We start from the raw sequence: 17793 nt of genomic DNA, 5'->3' as shown, positions 1-17793 counted from the left end.
TCAGGCGCATGCGCGGTTAAGCCGCTCATTATTCAAACTGCCACCATTGCAACATCGCCGGGCAACCAACGTACGTACCCGGCTCCAGCACACCAGCCTGCAGAAGCCAATGACTGCCAGCACCGCTGGACCACCCAGGGCCCTCAATGTGGTCTTTTTTTTTTTTTTTTAAGCCGCTAACTTACAGAAATTGCAATTAGTCGAAGCATAGTAAACATAGTAAAAAATAGTCTGCACTTAATGCAGATGTTTTATTCCAGATAATGTAATCACAAAAGAATGACAATAAGACAATAGAGAAGCAGTTTATACAAAAATGAGAAAAATGATTGACAGGGCCAAAAGACGTTTGCTCATTTGCTATTTCGGTATGTTTGGTTGAGGTCTTGTATTTTTGTAATAATGTTGGTATTTTTTGAGAACCGTTTTGGACAGCACTGTTCAACTTCTCTATTTTTTTCCCCCAATTTACATCTTAATTTCTCTCATCCTTTTTGAATTCTGCCTCTAACCTGATGCTCATAAGCTGCGAGATGTCTACCAGGCTGACAGGGTACAGCTGCACTGCTGGCACCCAGCCAATCTGCACGCTGTTATTTCATCTGCATCTATTAGCGCTGAACCAATTAGGAGCGTTTTGTCAGTGTGTACAGCTTTATATGATCCCGTTACACAACTCTCAATCATAGCTTCTCAATGACACCGGGCTGTTTTGTCCCTCACTCAGGGTGAAGCTGAAAGACGGCGTGGCCTTTCTAGGTGCTCGGGCCAGCAATCCGGTCCAGTGGACGGTCAGTCAGGACGTGAGGAGCGAAGGCCACCGAGTGGTCACGCTGCACTGCCGCAGAAAGGACGCCAGCTTCGGACAGAGGTCAGTGTGCTTCACTGGTGTTCTCCGTTGACCGTTCTTAATGCTGCACTGCTCATTACGTTTCAGTTGTGATAGCCCTATTGAACGGCGCGAGTAGAGTTATCAGACAGAGATAGCTATCAGAGAGCGGCCGCTTAAGCGCTGAACTTTCTGACACTGGAGTTCAGAGTTTAGGATTTTAGCCTCCGGCAGAAATGGAGAAGCAGCGCTCCTCTGGCTGAGGGTCTGACCCTGGGAGTTTATAAAGTTGTGAATTCAAAGTTTCTGCACAGAGTTCTGGAGAAATCAAACATGAACTTGCCCTTTTCGAAGGTCTAAAACAGATGCATGGTAATATTACAGGCCAGACTGTAATACCTCTCTTAAAACTGTTAATTAGTTCAACTCACAAATGACTTCCTATAGTCGCCATCAATTGAATTGAACTTCAGCTCATGTAAGGACAGAGTATCTATTATAATTCAGAGTATCTATTTGAGTTAAATAAACCAGTTCAAATTAATTAGACCATGCAAGGTCACTGATGTTTAGCTTACTGTTTTTGACCGTGAAAAATAATCTTATAACTGATCAGCCAGTTCATGTGTTTCATATCACAAGTGTCCTTGTTGTGCTTACCCTATGCCACATATAGGTAGAATTCACACGTAGGTGCTAAAATTAGGTGCTACAAAAGGTTTCCTTTGAGCAGTGGCATTGGGAACCCTTTTTGTTCCTTAAAGAGCCATTTTTGGTAAAGAGATGTGTGTACGAAGAACCTCCACAGTTAGGACTCTTCCCCAATCACTTGCGATGCTCCCAGCACTAGGAGGGTGAAGACTAGCATATGCATCCTCAGAAGCATGGCAGGCAGATGAAGAGAGCACCATCTACCCGCCCAGAGAGAGTGCATGGCCGATTGTGCTCTCTCAGGCTCCGGCTGCTGATGCAGGCAGTGTGGCTTTAGTCTGTTAAACAGTGCATTAGTCTGCTGAACCACGCTTAGAACTTTTAAATTAATTTTTTAAAGGCTAAATAAAACTTGTCTGATGTTCTTGATGCTCTTCACACTCACACGCCTATTAGAAAAATGGTTTGTCTTTATGGAACCAAAAATGGTTATTTTATGGTATTGCTCAAAGAACCTCTTGTAGCACCTTCGTTTCTAAGAGTGCAGCAGGGCCTGTGCTGCCTTTTCCAAGTCAGTTGCAACAAAGATGATTTTTGCAGTTTATAGAAGCTAAATGGAGAAACGAGCTGCTGTTTATAAGCTTCTGGTATAAAAGATGATGGCACTTGTTGCAGTAGTAATAGACTGTGAATAGTACATTTGGATAGTGCTACTGTAATATTCTAGAAGTTGAACATAGTATAGAAATGCTGATCTTAGAAATGCTGTACAGCACTTTAGAGACCCTGTAGTATTACTACAGTTGTTTATTTGTGTTTTTAAGGGAACACATGCTCTGTGCCAAAGAGCCTCTTTGCTAAATGGCTGTTCTTTGAGCAGACAAGTTCTCTTCCAGTGTCCTTTCCAGCACCTCATAAAGAATTTTAGTCTCTGCCAGCGTTCAAGTCCAAGTGTTTTCTCTGACCACGAGTGTTCAGAAATACTGTCCTGAGCGCTCCCCCTTCACAAATACACATGCGCGTGTACACACACACACACACACACACACACACACACACACACACTTCCTCTCTCATAAGGATTAGTAGACTGAACTCCATCTCTTGACTGACAGCTGTGCAGTCTGTTCTTATAGGTTGTCCATCTCCTCCAGGGCTTCTCCCTGATGGCATTTACATATGTAAATTAATCTCATGAATACGCAAGAAATTCCATTCCTTCGGACTGAATGGGGGGGGGGGGGATCTCTCTGATGTTAATTAAGTGGAGATCTTTGTGCTTTCCTTTCCCCTCTTGTCAAACTGCAAATACATTACTTTCAAATTTCCTGACATGTGTCAGTTTGTAGATTAGGTTCACAGGGGAGAGGCTTGCAGACGCTACACAGGCAGCTGGAAGTCATCACACACTCATTTTCAGCTAAAGCAGGGAAAAAAGAAAAGATGAACGTTAACAGAATTCGCTTCTTCGCCTCTAGTAGTTGGTATAAATCATATTCTAATAAAGCGAGCTTATTTGATTATATTCTCTCATTGAAATTCTTATTGCACCTAATGTAGGAGGACCTCCGGAACGTTCCTGTTCGCCTGACGCGAGTTCCCTTATTGAAATTTTAGTCCAGGGCATAGGCAATGATTATGTTTTTATTTTATGTGAGTTATTGGAGTTTTAGAGTTGTACCTCCAGGGTTGACTGGTTCAGAGACATTTAACAGCAAGTGCTACAATCTGCAGTGCTGTAAATATTTCATTTCATCGCATGTTCTCCTGGAGCTAACTGAGCTTATCGCAGCATGACCTACGCACCCCCTAAAGACCTGGTACCGCCACAGAGTACTTCAACTTACCGAAAGCTTATGTTCTACCCTCTGGGTCTTAAACCTGCCAATAATAATTCGAGAAATGCCATAAGGCCTATGCAAACCAGGGGAGTTTTTTAAATAATGGGTTGAACTATTGGGATGAGGTGAGCTGGAATTTGCTCTGTGGTGTTTGAGGTCAGGAGATTATCATATGAAGTTTAAATAGCCCAGCTGTCAAAGAAACATGCACTGGCTCTGGGCTACCGGGAAAAGGCCTCAGTAATGAGTTCATGTGCCTCCTTTTTGATTTTTTTCCCTGTTTCTTTCCTCCATGTCACTAATGAGATTCAACAAGATTTGCCTTTTTCCTTTCAGATAACAGAATTCATTACTGTGTTTCTGTGTAACCCTTCTCATAGATTTCAGTAGATTTAAAGTTTCAATTTGGGGTCAGGTCTTAATGCTGGCTCTTTTGAAATGATACAACAGCTTGTGTAGCAGTGCGATATCCTCTATTTCTTATAATGGAGCTGATAATTGAGTTAATAATTGAGATCTGGGGACACGTACATAGCAGATGCGTGGGCAGTGATGGCTTCAGACTTTCTCTGTGCTCTGTGCATAAACTATTCTAAACCAATATTCAAATCAAAGCTCTGCAACGCTTCTTCTAGGGATGCGGGATGATGTGGGAATTCTGGGCCGATGCCAGTATCCTGTGTCTTTAATGTTTTTAGACAGTGATGATTTATAAAAAATGTATAAAGTGGTACTAACATGGATTTGCATTACAGAAAAAAATATGATGTTTATGTTTGTAGTTAAATGCAGTAAAGTAAATTCAATGTAGATACACTATATGGACAAAAATATTGGGACCTGTTCATTCCTTATAAATTCAAAATAAAAGATATTTAAAGAGATGAACTAGTCTCCACTGTGCAGGGAAGACTTTGTGCTAGATTTTGGAGCATTACTGTGAGAATTTGATTGCATTCAGAGACCAGAGCATTTGTGAGATCAGGATGTTGGATGATCACCACCCAACCTGATCCCAACTCCCCAGCTTATCTCAAAAGTGTTGCATAGAGCACCAACCATCATTCTAGAGAACACAGTTCCACTGCTCCACAGCTCAAATCTGGGGTTTTATATCCTTCTAGCCCACGCCTGGCTTTGGGTTCATGTTTATTGGGTGCCAATATTGTATTGTTTTTTATTGGGTTCATGTGTATCTGCTCCAGAAAATCCTATTCTGTTGGCTGTATTTCTGTACAGTGACTAAGCAGGTTGTGTCTTTGCATTTGCTCCGCTGTGTGAATGTATATATTGTGAACCTCTAATCTAAAATCATGCTCACCTAATTTTGTCAGTAAAATAAGGAAATTAGTACTTATTAGTAATAAGTACATGTGAGTAAAAAAACATGGAAGGCTCATCTTTATGATGCCATTGCCATACAATAGGATAAAAAAACAGTCAGAGGTACAACCAATCACAAAGCAATTCAGATTTAACAAAAGTGATTAAAAATTATGTACAAAAGTAAACGAAGACCTAAATGTTAATAACTTAAATGTAACTGGGTTTGTTTCTACCTATACTGTGAAAAGTGGTTCATCTGTTCAGTCTAAAAAAGGCTTCAATTTAATCTCAAATAAATACTTTGAATCAAATAATGGTTGACCTGAATAAATCAAGGTAAATTGCTTGTTACCACATTAAGCCATTTTTTATAGATTGAAAGGACAAACTGCTTTTTTTAGTACCTGCAAATGGGAAAAAAACACTCAATAAACTGTTCTACACAGTATATAGAGGAACTAGCCCATAATACTATAGTAACACAAACAAATGAGTTATTGTTTTGCACTTTTTTAATTAAAAAAATCCAAGCAATTATATTTAAAGAAAACTGAAGGTTATTAGGGTGTTTTTACAGAATGCTACAGTCTATAGTATTCCCGCTGACAGTTTCTGTCCACAATTACACAGAGGGACAGCCAGCAGGTCTTCCACCATAAAAGTGTCAGATTTGTACCAAGCCTGCCTGCATCATCTTTGTCCTTCAGATGCTTTCTTCACCTTGTCTTCTGGCTGTGTAACTGCCACTGAGACATGCTCATAGTACCTTATGTACCTTGTGTTCAGCTACACTTCCTTGTGGAGGATGAAGCTGTGTGTGGTGGCAGTGTCGAAGAGGGTTGCTGGATGGTTTTGGGATGCACTGAATAAAATAGCCCAGGAGCTGGCCTGAAATCTCTATCTCATCCCCCCCCCATGTTTTTGTTGTCACCCCCTATGGCACCTGGCAGTGGAGTGCAACGCCGCTCGTATACTCCACTGATCTGGATTTCGGCCACTGTACATGGAAATAGAGCAGGTAAAATGCTCTTCAACCACCATAGAGCTCTGATTCTTGGAAGGTGGAGAATTGCCATGATGAGAGTAGTTCAAGAAGTTAGTCCACTGAAGTGGTTTGGAAAGATTTCCCACTTGCAGGCATTTTCCAGCATTCGTATTTGTGCTGTCATCAAAAAGTCTTTCTTCGTTTGCTTGGATAAGTGGTGGTTGGACACCAGACGTTGACTTTGGATGGGACTTTGGGAGGACAGGTGTGATATCTAGATCATGATCAGTCTTCCAGTCCTGAGCCAGCATGTGCTGACTGTTGTTGTGGTGGTGCTGCTGAACCTGGCAGCGCTTTCAGAACATTGTTGGGATGACTTCTTTTTTGGCAGCAAGTGATGCTGTGAAGCTCTTCAGTCCTGATCCTGAAGGGTCTGTGCTCAGCATGGGTTGGTATTTGTCCCGCTTAAACCATGCTGAACGCCACTCACCCCAGGATCAGAGCTGCAGAGCTCTGTTGTGTTTTATGGTTGAGACAAATGTACATATCACTGCTGTCCAATGAAAAAACATTTTTAGTTTTCTCTGTCGTTTGAACCCAGTCTAAGTAGTTTGGTATAAACTCTCATTTTACATTGACTTCCAATGAAAATCAGCAGAAAGGCTTTAAAGAGAGCTTGGTTTTGCAGTTCTAAAGGGTTAAAGCCCATTTTACTCTACCATTTCCAATTTTTCTACTGTTGCTTCTTTTTCTCTCTCTCTCTTTCTCTCTCTCTCTCACACTCTCTTTCTCTCCCCCTGCCGTCTCTCCATCCGCCTCATTCACTGTGGCTGTGGAAGTTTTTTTGTGTTTTGTTTTTTTTTCTTCTCCATATTCCTCTCAAACGGTGTGTGAAATGAAAGGATCAGTTCCTCCTGGAAGGAACAGACTTGCTACCAATGAGGCCCTCATGTGAAATTCAGGAATCCACTGCCTGCTCCCCTCAACCCCATCCTGGCACTTTCTTTGTTATAACTCAAAGAGAAAGAGTGCAGCCAGGTCTTTCTTCTGAACACAGCCTCTCTAAGAACAAGAACACTCCTCAGTGCTGGAGCAAGGCTCAAGTTGTGTCGTACAGTAACACAGAATGTGCTGTAATGCTGCCTTTGTGTATCCGACTCATGAGGAACGTACCTGTAGATGTACAAGGTACATACACATGTCATATTGGGTTTTTTTTTGGATGATAAATTATGAAAAAAAATTTATGTTATTATCTTAATGTTAAGACTATTTTATGCATCTGACATAATGCTAGTATAATGCAATAATAATGTAATTACAGCATTTTAAAGAACTGGGAATGTTTTATTCAGACATTAGAATAAAACAAATGTTTAAATATCATAAATAAATAAATAAATAAATAAACAACTAAAATAAAATCAATGTTTTAAACAAAGTCAACAGCTAAGTCCATTTGGACTCACTCTTCAGAGTTAAGCTGTCTTTGGGGTAAAACAGCTTTTGCTTCAACTAACATGTCTTCACCAGGCGCTAGAGGTATACCGGATCACAAAACTCAAGGTTCAGAAAAGATCAAATCATTTTTCGGATCAGAAAACCAACTAAAAAACTCAACTTTTTTTTTAGGTCACTTCAACTGTGTAACCATGCTCAATGTATTACCAGTGTCCTTTAGGTGAGGAGGTATCCGTTACACCACTACCTGTCGCAGTACGCTCTGTGTGAATAGACGTGCCATTATTGATGTATTGGTCACTGCGCACACTGCACTCTTTTCCTTGAGGACAGATGTTGCTGTCTGCTTATAGACTCGAGCTGGCCTCTGACAAAGAGCAGACGAGAGACCACAATAGCGCGACACATGCAAGTAAACATGATGGGCTATATCGAGATCAGCAAAAATGATCAAGGTCATGCCTATGTAATGTGCGATAGGTTGATAATATCACGTGTTTTTATTTATTTATTTATGTTTTAAAAATTTGTTCATATGAATGTTTGATTTTCAAATGAAAGAGATGAATGGTAATATAACCAAAACTTATGCAACTGATAAAATGTCTTTGGCAATGGCAATTTTCATGTTAATAAAAAACAATTAGACACCCCCTCATTTATTACTGCTTAAGATGTCTACAGAATCAGGCACAGCACATCAGCTGCAGATGATTAGAACATCATTATAGAGAGTTTTGGAGGAGTCTGTGTTAAAGTGGGTAGTGTCACCATGGCCAGATCCAAAGAGCTCACCAAGGCCTTCAGAAAGAAGGTTGTGGATGCAGAGGAGTCTAGGAAAGGATTTTAAAAGATCTCAGAATGGTTAGAAATCAGCCGTTAAATATCGGCCAACATAGCCAAGTCAGGCGTCGTAGCTCAAGAGCAGACCCCAAGATGTTTAAAGAAGTCTCCAACAATGTTTAAGTTACTACGGGACCTACAGGTATCAGAAGCAAGACTCCTCAAGATTCATCTGTGCAAAGCACATTGTTCCAGAAGTTCAGGGCGGTACTTTGACATCAGCTAAAGCACGAGCTACCTGTAGGTTCTTTTATTGTACAGCATTATTAAAGAGGTAGAAATGTTGGCATACATCTGCTATTCACCTTGTAAACTTCTGAAGAGTTCAGTTCCAAAGCATATTATGGTATTACGCATACATCCCAATACAAAACCTCATTTAACAAAATATAAAGCACATTTCTCTCTAACAGTGCTAGACATGCTGCATTAATCATCATAAAGCACTGAAGTGTGAAGTTCGCTTCCAATAACTTCTTTCACTGCGTAATAAAAAGAGATGAAAATGGTTTTTAGTGTATTTTGGGAACAAACCCTTCATATCATTATAAACAGGCCAGTGGAAATAAAAAAGGAAAGAAAAAGAATCACTTTATTTCATCAGTGATGTTACAAATAGGAATTGCACGTACACGGCTCTCCCCCATGTATGACATGTCACAAATTAAACAGACCAGACTAGAAGACTTATATATGTAAATGACCTCTGTTCTGATTGGCCTCCCTATATTGGGCCCCATTTAAAAATCAGTCCAAACCAAAAGAGGACTTGACATCCTTAATAATGGGTGGGGCTAAACATCCCCAGATTTTTGCACCCCACAGCTCATTCAAAATGAGCTGTTTTTGTAATTTTTATATAAGGACTGGTCTGGAATTAGGACTGCAATCATGCATGATTTACATACTGCAGCAGATTCTTTTATTAGAATTAAAACAAGGAAAATACGGCACTTTAACAGTATTTTGTTTGTGTGTGTGGTGGGGGGGGGGGGGTAGCTGTAATTAATAGAAAAATGTCAAATTGAAACCCATATATCTTCAAAATTGCAACTTTACAGAAAAAGGAAAAAAGATAATTTCTGTTAGTCCATTAATCATGAAATTTTGACCCAATGTAACTGGTCCCAGATTCACACCTGCCATTAACATGCCATGTATCTGAAAAGTATCTGGATCTACTTTGACTGGAATATTTTACACTTGTAATTAAACCAGTTGAAATCCGATATTACTTTTCTGTGTAAAAAAAACATCAACACAAACATCATTTCTGTCATGCTCTAGTCAAAGAGGTGTTTCTCGCAATCCCATAATCAGAAAATCAGTTTGATAGAGTGAATAAATGTGATGGAGTATTTAAGCCATAAGGGAGCAAACTCTGTAATACTGCTCTCATCTATTGGTAAATGAGTGTGAGAGAGTACACACACACACACACACACACACACACACGAGAGAGCGAGAGAGAGAGAGAGAGAGAGAGAGAGAGAGAGAAAGAGGCACCAAGATCCACAGTAATTGTTACTTGTATTATTCTTTTTTAACAGACATATTTCTGCTTGCCTGACGGAATCTGGTCACAGAAACCCCATTCTGTTTACACTTTATTAAATGTGGACGAGATCCGCCTCTGATCACCTCCCAGTGTGGCTTGAGTGATCCGATTTCAGTCTGATCACAGTGCGTTTTGAGGGTGTTCACACCTGGTTTTTCATTTTTTATACAGTATATTAAAGTGACATTTCTACAGTTTGTGCAAAGATGCAATACAGTACAAAGTGGAGAACAGTGAAGTTTTGGGAGGTTGATAAGGCTTGGTGTAGAGAACATGCTGTCCACAGCTCTTGTTAACTTCTATCCGAAGGTACAGCACTGACAAAAGCGGCCAGTAGACCTTTGCTCGTGCTTGGTTGTATTATGTAGATTTTAAGGAGAGCTGTTTGGAAGACAAAGATAATATATCCCACAGCTTACCATGCTTCCAGCAATAAGCCACTTTAAGGGAAAGACTTTGTAATGACAGCTTAGGAAGTGGGGGAAAATTGGGACCATCTGAAGAGCATATGAAGGCAGCATCGGTTTGGGGGGGTGGGGTGTTATGGATTTAAAGCATCACTCCAGCGTCTCCTGGCGCAGCAGGTGAGGAGACAGTAATGGTGTACTCAGTGCTGGATGTGTCCGTGCTGCGAGCAGCACCATTCTGCTGTTATTGATTGAGCTGTGGGGAAGCTGAAATGCAGCGCAGCGGCTGTAATCCTGGTCCAGGGCTTCCACTCGATGGCCCGGGCCCTAATCCCCAAGCCGTCAGCACGGCCGTACAAAGGCAGGGATGATTCCCGCCTTAAGGACGTTACACGATACACTTTTCATCGCTTTATTTATTCTTCTCGTTCAGGCTTGGCAGCAGGGGGATTAGAGCGAGCTGTCTTGCCTTTTGTTTTGCGCGTGTCCTTTCTTTGCTCAGACGAAGGCTGGGTCGAGAAGGTGGAGTCTCAGGTGAGATTCTTCTGTCTGCACTATTTCTCTTCCCCTCTCTCTCTCTCTCTCTCTCTCCCAGTGCCTCTTTATCTCGCTCCAAGTGCCACGCTCTTTTACTTGGAGGAATGTCTCTGCATTTAATGTTTTCTTTTTCTTCATTCAGCAGATTCCTAAGCAGAGTAAATTACAGAAACATGCTCTGAGTAGATGGTGCAGTGATACTAGTGCACAGAAGCCCTGCAAGGACAATTAACATAAAGACAAGATCTTTAGCACACAAAGAAGCACAAGGCCAAGCTGCTGCCACTGATTCCATGTGTGTTGTTAAGTGTTTCTTTTCCCTTATAGTTTCTTATAGTTTTTCATATTCATATTCTCACATTCAAAACCATGCAGAACTGGCTTTGTCTCTTAATCATGGAGAAGTAGCAAAGCACCCATAACCACTGTGTGTGGGCCAAGTATTTGGTAATTGGATAGCCACACTTCCATGTGTTTTCTATGAATATGCACTTGTGCACAGCTTTTCCAGCTTTTCCAGCTTTTTCAGCTTTTCGTCTGTAAACAAAATTGTTTCACCAGCTAAATTCTTGTCAGCCGTAATAAACAGCTGCCTGTACTGGACACTGTGACTAGAAATAAGAATTTTAGAGCAAAATACACTATATGGACTAAAAGTAAATACTAAAAGTATTGAGACATCTGATTATTTAGTGTTTCCTCCCAAATCAAGGGCTTTGGAGCAAGGTCAGGTTCAATTTTGGAGCAAGGTCAGGATGTTGGATGATCACCACCCCACCTCATCTCCCAACTTCCCAACTCATCCCAAAAGTATTGAATGGGGCACCATTATTCCAGTGAACACTGTTCCACTGCTCCACAGCTCAATGATGGGGGGTGGGTGAGTGTTAAAGGTTTTTGCAAAGGTTCTGATACAAAACCTTTTTTTGCAATTTTGCATTAGAGAGTCCTATTCTATTGGCAGTACTTCTTTACAGGAACTAGACAAGCTGCGTGTGAGCATTTGCATATCTGTGTCAGCAATGTGTGCAACTTGGCTGAATAAGTAGCTCAATACATGAACTAGATGGTGTCCACAAACATTTGGACATATGGTGTATATCCATGGCATGTTTCATGATCGCCTCCAGCCTCCCCTGCTGATTGGCCACACACATAGACAGCATCTTCTCGTCCCAAGTAGGCAGTTCTCAACCAAGCACTGGATACTCTGGCGAGAACTCCGGGTTGCAACACTGGGGCTTGACCAACTAATGTCCTTCTCTGCCCTGGTCAGTGTCTGTCTGTATCGTTTTTGTTTTCTTTTCCCAGTTCTATTTTCCTGCCATGTCTCCCAGCTCGTATCACATCTCTCACCTGGCTCCGGTTTATGAGACCTCGTTTGTCCTGCATTGTCAGTGCTGGATTGTGGCTTGTTGTGTTCCTGATTTCTGGTAGTGATGCTCATGCCGAATCCTTCTAAATGTTCAAGCAGAATGCTAAAATTAATTGCCCAGTATGTCTGAAACCCATGTTTTCACAACAAGACGTCACATAGGGAAATGGAGTTAGGAATCTTCATATATTCAATTTAACCTGACCTCTCAGCTGAAAGAAAAGGCTGGAAAATATGACATGTGAAGAGAACGAAACACCTTTGTAAATGTATGTGGATTAATAAAGGCATAAAGATAATCTCTTCTAAGCTTGGTATATTTATTTATATCAGTAGATCTCGCTATAAAAAATGGACACTTTTACAGCTTTTATTTTCAACCATTCATTTCAGCACATTGTCAATTTACACAAGAGTAAGACAGATGTAATCAGTATTATTGTATGCAGAAACAGAAGAGCTCTAATAGTTTAATTCAAGTGTGCTGAATTCAGTATGGCACCTGGCCAATTAGGGCTTCAACAAACGACTGTTTTTATAGTTGAATAATCTATTGATGAATTGAAACAAATAATCGATTATTCTGATTATAAATTGCTCATTTACCAAATAACTCAGCCATCAGCTTTCAAATTTGGCTTGAGGTTGTTTTATGCATTTGCTAACTAACAATGATGTTATAATGAACTTTCCTGTTTATATAAAAGAAAAATAACACTCCCGTATATTTTTCCTGTCAGACTTTCATACCAAGGATGTGCAAAAAGTAGCAGCACTTTCCTGTAACTTTTTGGATCAGTAAAAGAGAAAAAGGGAACAGTGATTTTTTAGGTTGAAATTTTAGTTTGAAAGTATTTTGTGTTTCTGCTATTTTGCACTTGGTGTGGCAAGAACAACAATATATTGCCAATCCTCTTTCACTCACTGTGTAATCTGCAAGCTAATTGACTCTTTCTGGTGAAGGACAGGACGACATATTGAATGTTATGAAATTTCCATATTTCAGCCAGTGACTGCCTCCTTAGTTATAACGTCACTGAGTTGACTTACTTCTGAAGATTTCTCCTTTTACACTCAGCCCGTGTCCATTCGACACTTTCAGACATGCCTCACACTAATGTAACTCTGCTCTCTACTTATACATCAACGTGATGGCTCCGTAACAGTTTATTCCTAACAGTTTATCCATAGCTGTCCATTCACCTGAAAAACAGAGCTGCAGGGACAATGTACAGACTGAGCAGCTGTGTCCAGATTGAGGGAATTTTAACTGTAAAAAGTAACAGTGGCAGTAACTAATGGTTTAAATTTGGTGATCAATCTGTGGTTCATTTGAGTCACGAACCATTTCCTAGTGCGAGAAACGCATGTGATGACATCACCAACTAATCAACTATTAAATTAGTTGACCACTAATTTGGTCGTTGATTTCAGTCGACCTAGTCAATTAGTAGTCACACCTCTGTGGCCAATGAATCCAGTATTGGCCAAACCATATAACAGGCAAAACAATAGCAGGGTTATTTCCACATACTGACTGTTTATACATGAAGTAACTTAATATATTCAATAGATGCGGTCTATGGCACTCAAATTTCCAAACAATTCAATATTCATAACAATGAATGGTTTCAGGGCTCTTTTTTAACCGGTGATACCAAATGGATGCTGTATTTCAGCTGTTTGTTATAATGAGATTAAATGACTTTATTAAGCTGTAAACAAAAAAGTTTTTAGTCAAATACACATTCTTTAGATTTTTCTCACAATATAGTGTATTATTGAGCACCATATAACTACATTTAATATCAGGTTTGGAATTTCTGGTGTCATGACTACCCTACTTTCAACCTGGACTCAAAATCAGCTTGCGCTTGCATTTGGTCTCTGTTCCTTCAACCCTGTTAGCGGTACCATGCAATTACATTATGGGCTGCAGGCACGTGTTACACAAGAAAACCAACACTGGATTTCTAAAAAGCCACTCCTCGCTCCAGGCAAAATCATGCCACTCCACAGCACTCCCATAATCTGGCCCATACAAAGTAAAGCCGAACCAACCTATCAATTGCCTGATAATACCACCCCCCTCCCTCACATGCTGCAGTATTAAACTTCTCAACAAAATTTAAAATGCATTAAAGCATTATCATGTACTATATTTCCTTTATATGAAGATAGAATGTTGTGTAGTCCAGGACTAGGCGTGATTACTGTCCGGAAAATCGACTCATGTAGTCTGAATTAAAATCTAAAAATGAATTTGAGTCCTCAGACCAGACCCTTAAAATGTATTATTACAGTATTGATTGACTCCTGTTTGTTAGGGCTTGACCAATATGACAATTTTGTGACCACAATCTGTCAATCTGAGTGCATACACACTTGTTATGCTCTCTCTTGGGAATTACAATGTGCTCCATTCTACTTGTGCTTTTTTCTGCAACAGAAATGTTCAGCACCTTTAAGACTTCAGACGTGGGTTTGTTTGAATATGAGCCGTAGGTGTTTGATTTGAATTCAAAACATGCTCGTGTTAGAGTCCGTCTGTCAGGGCCAGAGTCTGGCTGTGTTTAGATAAAAAAATCTCTAACAGGGGAATGCATGATTAGGGACAGAGAGAGAGAGAGAGTACACACATACACATACTGCCAGGTGTCAGTACACACACTCGCACAAATCAACCATACTCCACAGCCAGCGCATTTTGATCACATTCTGATTTCCGCCTCCAATCCAGCACCATGCCCTTAGCCTGCAGCTTTTAGCATGAGCTCCACAAAATCACAGCTCAAAAACCTGTCAGTCACACAGAACTGTGTTAGAATAAATGCAAGGCTGAATGCTAATTTGTAAAGCAAACAGAGCCCGGGCCGCGTGGTGGTGTTGCAGTGGCCCTGGCCTCCTCCTCGTTTCATTTCATTTCATTAAAGCCACGCGCCTGGACCACTTAATGAGCCTGCTGACCTGGAGTTGACCCCGTCATGACTTCTGACCTTACCTCTGCCTTTCCACCTCATTAATCTGCCAAGGACACTGAGGCTTCATACACACATGTCAGAATTAGCACAGACGCACACAAACACATTGTTTATAGAATGCCCTGTAGGTTAGGCCTAACTTCATAGACTCCAAACCTAAACCTAAGCTTAACTCTCAGATGTCAAGTTTGGAAAAGTGCAGAATCTAGACATTGAATCTGTACTGTATTTGTGTTCAGTAGTGGATAAGGGTAAATGTCATTATGAATTTTGTGAAAAATTGTTTAGCAGAAAGAAAAAAAGATTCTTTCCATTTTTGCATTTGTAATTTTTTGGCAATGAAAGAAGGTCTGAAAGATCTTTCTTGTCAGTTTTGCCTGAATATGAGCAGAAATTCATTCCGCTACTACTATCAGCAGTCACATCATTTATGAACACTGGTGGCTCAGTTCTATTGGCAGCCATACATCCCCATGCTGTAACAGTGCCTCCGCCATGTTTGGCGGATGATGTGGTATGCTTCAGATCATGAGCCCATCCATTCCTTCTATATACTCAATCTCTGTTTCAGCTTTCCAGTGTCTGGAAAGACAGAGCTGGGCAGGGATTTTTGTTTTTATATAGATGTTTTCTATCAGTCTAATCTGACTTTTCTGTCCTTGAGTGTTAACAGTGGTTCGGCTCTTATAATTAAATTCATGAAGGCTCTTGTTTATAGATTGTGACAATGAGCTGATTCCTCTTGTTCCTGATTTGACTAGGTGTTGTAAAGTGTTTTGTTTTCACCATATAAAAAATTCTGCAGTCAAACTGACTGCAGTCAGTCTGTTTGAATCTGGATGATTGATTTAAATTTCTTCCCTTTTTCTCCCAATTTGGAACTGGCAATTAACCCACCCATTCGCAACTCCCCCTACCACTAGCAGTGCTCGCAACGCTGTGATCTCCTGTGATCTCCAGTGCTCGCAATGAGCCATCGCCTCATTTTGAATTAATTTCGATGCCCAGCTCCACCTCCACCGCACTGGCTAACAGACCCTGTGCCAGCCAACATCTTTTCAGAGTGAAGTGGAGAGAGTGTCATCTACCAACCCAGAGAGAGCACGGACAATTGAGCTCTCGGGCTCCGGCCACTAATGGCAGAGCGGCATTGCTTGGGGCTCTGGACTCAGGGCTTGGGTTTTGAACTTGCAGACCCTGGCCCTAGAGGAAGTGCATTAAAGCCACTGCTGAGCCACTCTAAGCCTGCATTCCTTCTTTTTAAAAATGCACCAGACAGTTGATTTGGCCACTCCTGCAGATCTCTCTGATAGGTTTGGTTTTTGCTTTTCCAGTCTGTTGATGTGCCTCCTTCCCCTGCATTTTCACCTCTTTGTGCCGCATTTATAGAGATCCCATGAAATCAAGGAAGTAAACATTTGTTATTTATCTGTATAAATATATATGTAATATATTTCGATACTATTTATATATATATATATATATATATATATATATATATATATATATATATATATATATATATCCGTTTGAATCTATTTAAATGTATGTAATGCATCCATATATATTTAATTATTTTAATTAACTAATTAATTAATTCAATTCATTGTGGTTGTGGGTTCGATACCCGGGCTCGGCAATCTGGCACTGTTGGGCCCTTCACCCTCTCTGCTCCTTGGGCGCTGGAGTTGGCTGCTCACCCATCCAGGTGTCTGTGTGCTCACTGCCCCTTGTTCACTAATGGGCGTGAGTGTGTTCCCTACCACGGATGCGTCAAATGTGAAGGACACATTTTACTGTACATAGTACAGCAGCAAATACTTTAAACTTTATCACTATTCTCTATATGAATTAATTAATATAAATATATGTGTAATATATATGCACTCTCTCCACTCTCTCTCTCTCTCTCTCTCTCTCTCTCTCTCTCTCTCTTTTTTTTTTAAAAGATCAGCCTCTATATGCAACCAAAAAGGTTCCACTCCTATAATGAGTGCAAAAAAAAAAATCAGCACTCTATAAACCTCTTTTGCTGAGAGTGTAGTATAGCAAAACAACAGTAATAACTCTAAGGTGTATAACCCATTAACCCATTCTCAATTCTTTGTTTTTCTATCATTATGGGCACATTTAGGTATTTAGCCCACAAAGAGCTAAAACTCACACACACAAACTCACATTTGTAAATACACACATACACACAATCTCTCTCTCTCTCTCTCTCTCTCTCTCTCTCTCTCTCTCTCTCTCTCTCTCTCAGACACACGTAGTCGCTGCCTCGCAGGTCATCCTGACATCAAACACAGTTATTAAGTGTTCTTTGCCAACCCAGATAACATTGCTGCCAGCAAGCCCTGGTCAGAAGGAGCTGTAGCAGGGAAAGGGCAGAAAGATGACTGCCATGTATGCTTCTTTCTTTTCTGGACTGGCTGATGGACTCTTGTTCTGTATTGAGCCAATGTGCTTGTGTAGTGTGCAGACATGTGTTCCTCTTTGGATTCTCACACTTCATGTCCCACATGTACAGCCCAGAGGGACTTGTGTAGCATTTACAGACAGAGCCTGCCACATTCCTGCCACCTTCCCCTGCCATCCTCATTTCAATACACAGTGTTGCTGGCTAGAACACAAAGTACTGGATGTGGAATTTAAAACTAGATGAAGCTTTTTAGTAGTGCTGGGCAGTACTGATGAATCAGGATTACCAGATTTTCTACATATATGGCAGCACTGATGATATTCTGGGTTTTGAAGTTTGCATTAATTAGGTAAAAAGCCCATATTCTAGGTTTTCCCTGAGGTCCACATATGCCTTTCCTGTTCCTGCTACTCCCATCAGCAGTCATGTTTCATTAAGCACCAGTGATCCAGTTCCTTTGGCAGCCATACATGCCCATGCCATACAGTGCCTCCACCATGTTTAACAGATGTGGTATTTTGTGGATCATAAACCTTCCTTTCTTCTCCATATTCAAGTTAATTCTACTGAATTAACTTGA

At 40.6% G+C, this 17793-nt stretch overlaps 2 protein-coding genes across 4 annotated transcripts in view; one reads left to right on the top strand and one right to left on the bottom strand.

Moving 5' to 3' along the window:
• rpl17 (ribosomal protein L17) overlaps positions 1 to 17793 on the bottom strand; it is a 324928-nt gene that overhangs the window by 219919 nt on the left and 87216 nt on the right. The window lies entirely within an intron of this gene.
• Positions 1 to 17793, top strand: part of LOC140538843 (transmembrane protein 132C) — a 177311-nt gene that overhangs the window by 91648 nt on the left and 67870 nt on the right. The window contains exon 3 of the mRNA XM_072661352.1: positions 728 to 871. Within this exon, the coding sequence (XP_072517453.1) occupies positions 728 to 871 (144 nt within the window). The remainder of the gene's footprint in view (positions 1 to 727; positions 872 to 17793) is intronic.

This window comes from Salminus brasiliensis, chromosome 18, assembly GCF_030463535.1.
Source record: "Salminus brasiliensis chromosome 18, fSalBra1.hap2, whole genome shotgun sequence".
NCBI lineage: Eukaryota > Metazoa > Chordata > Actinopteri > Characiformes > Bryconidae > Salminus > Salminus brasiliensis.
Note: the sequence above shows the minus strand (reverse complement) of the source record. Positions and strands in the feature narration are given on the sequence as shown.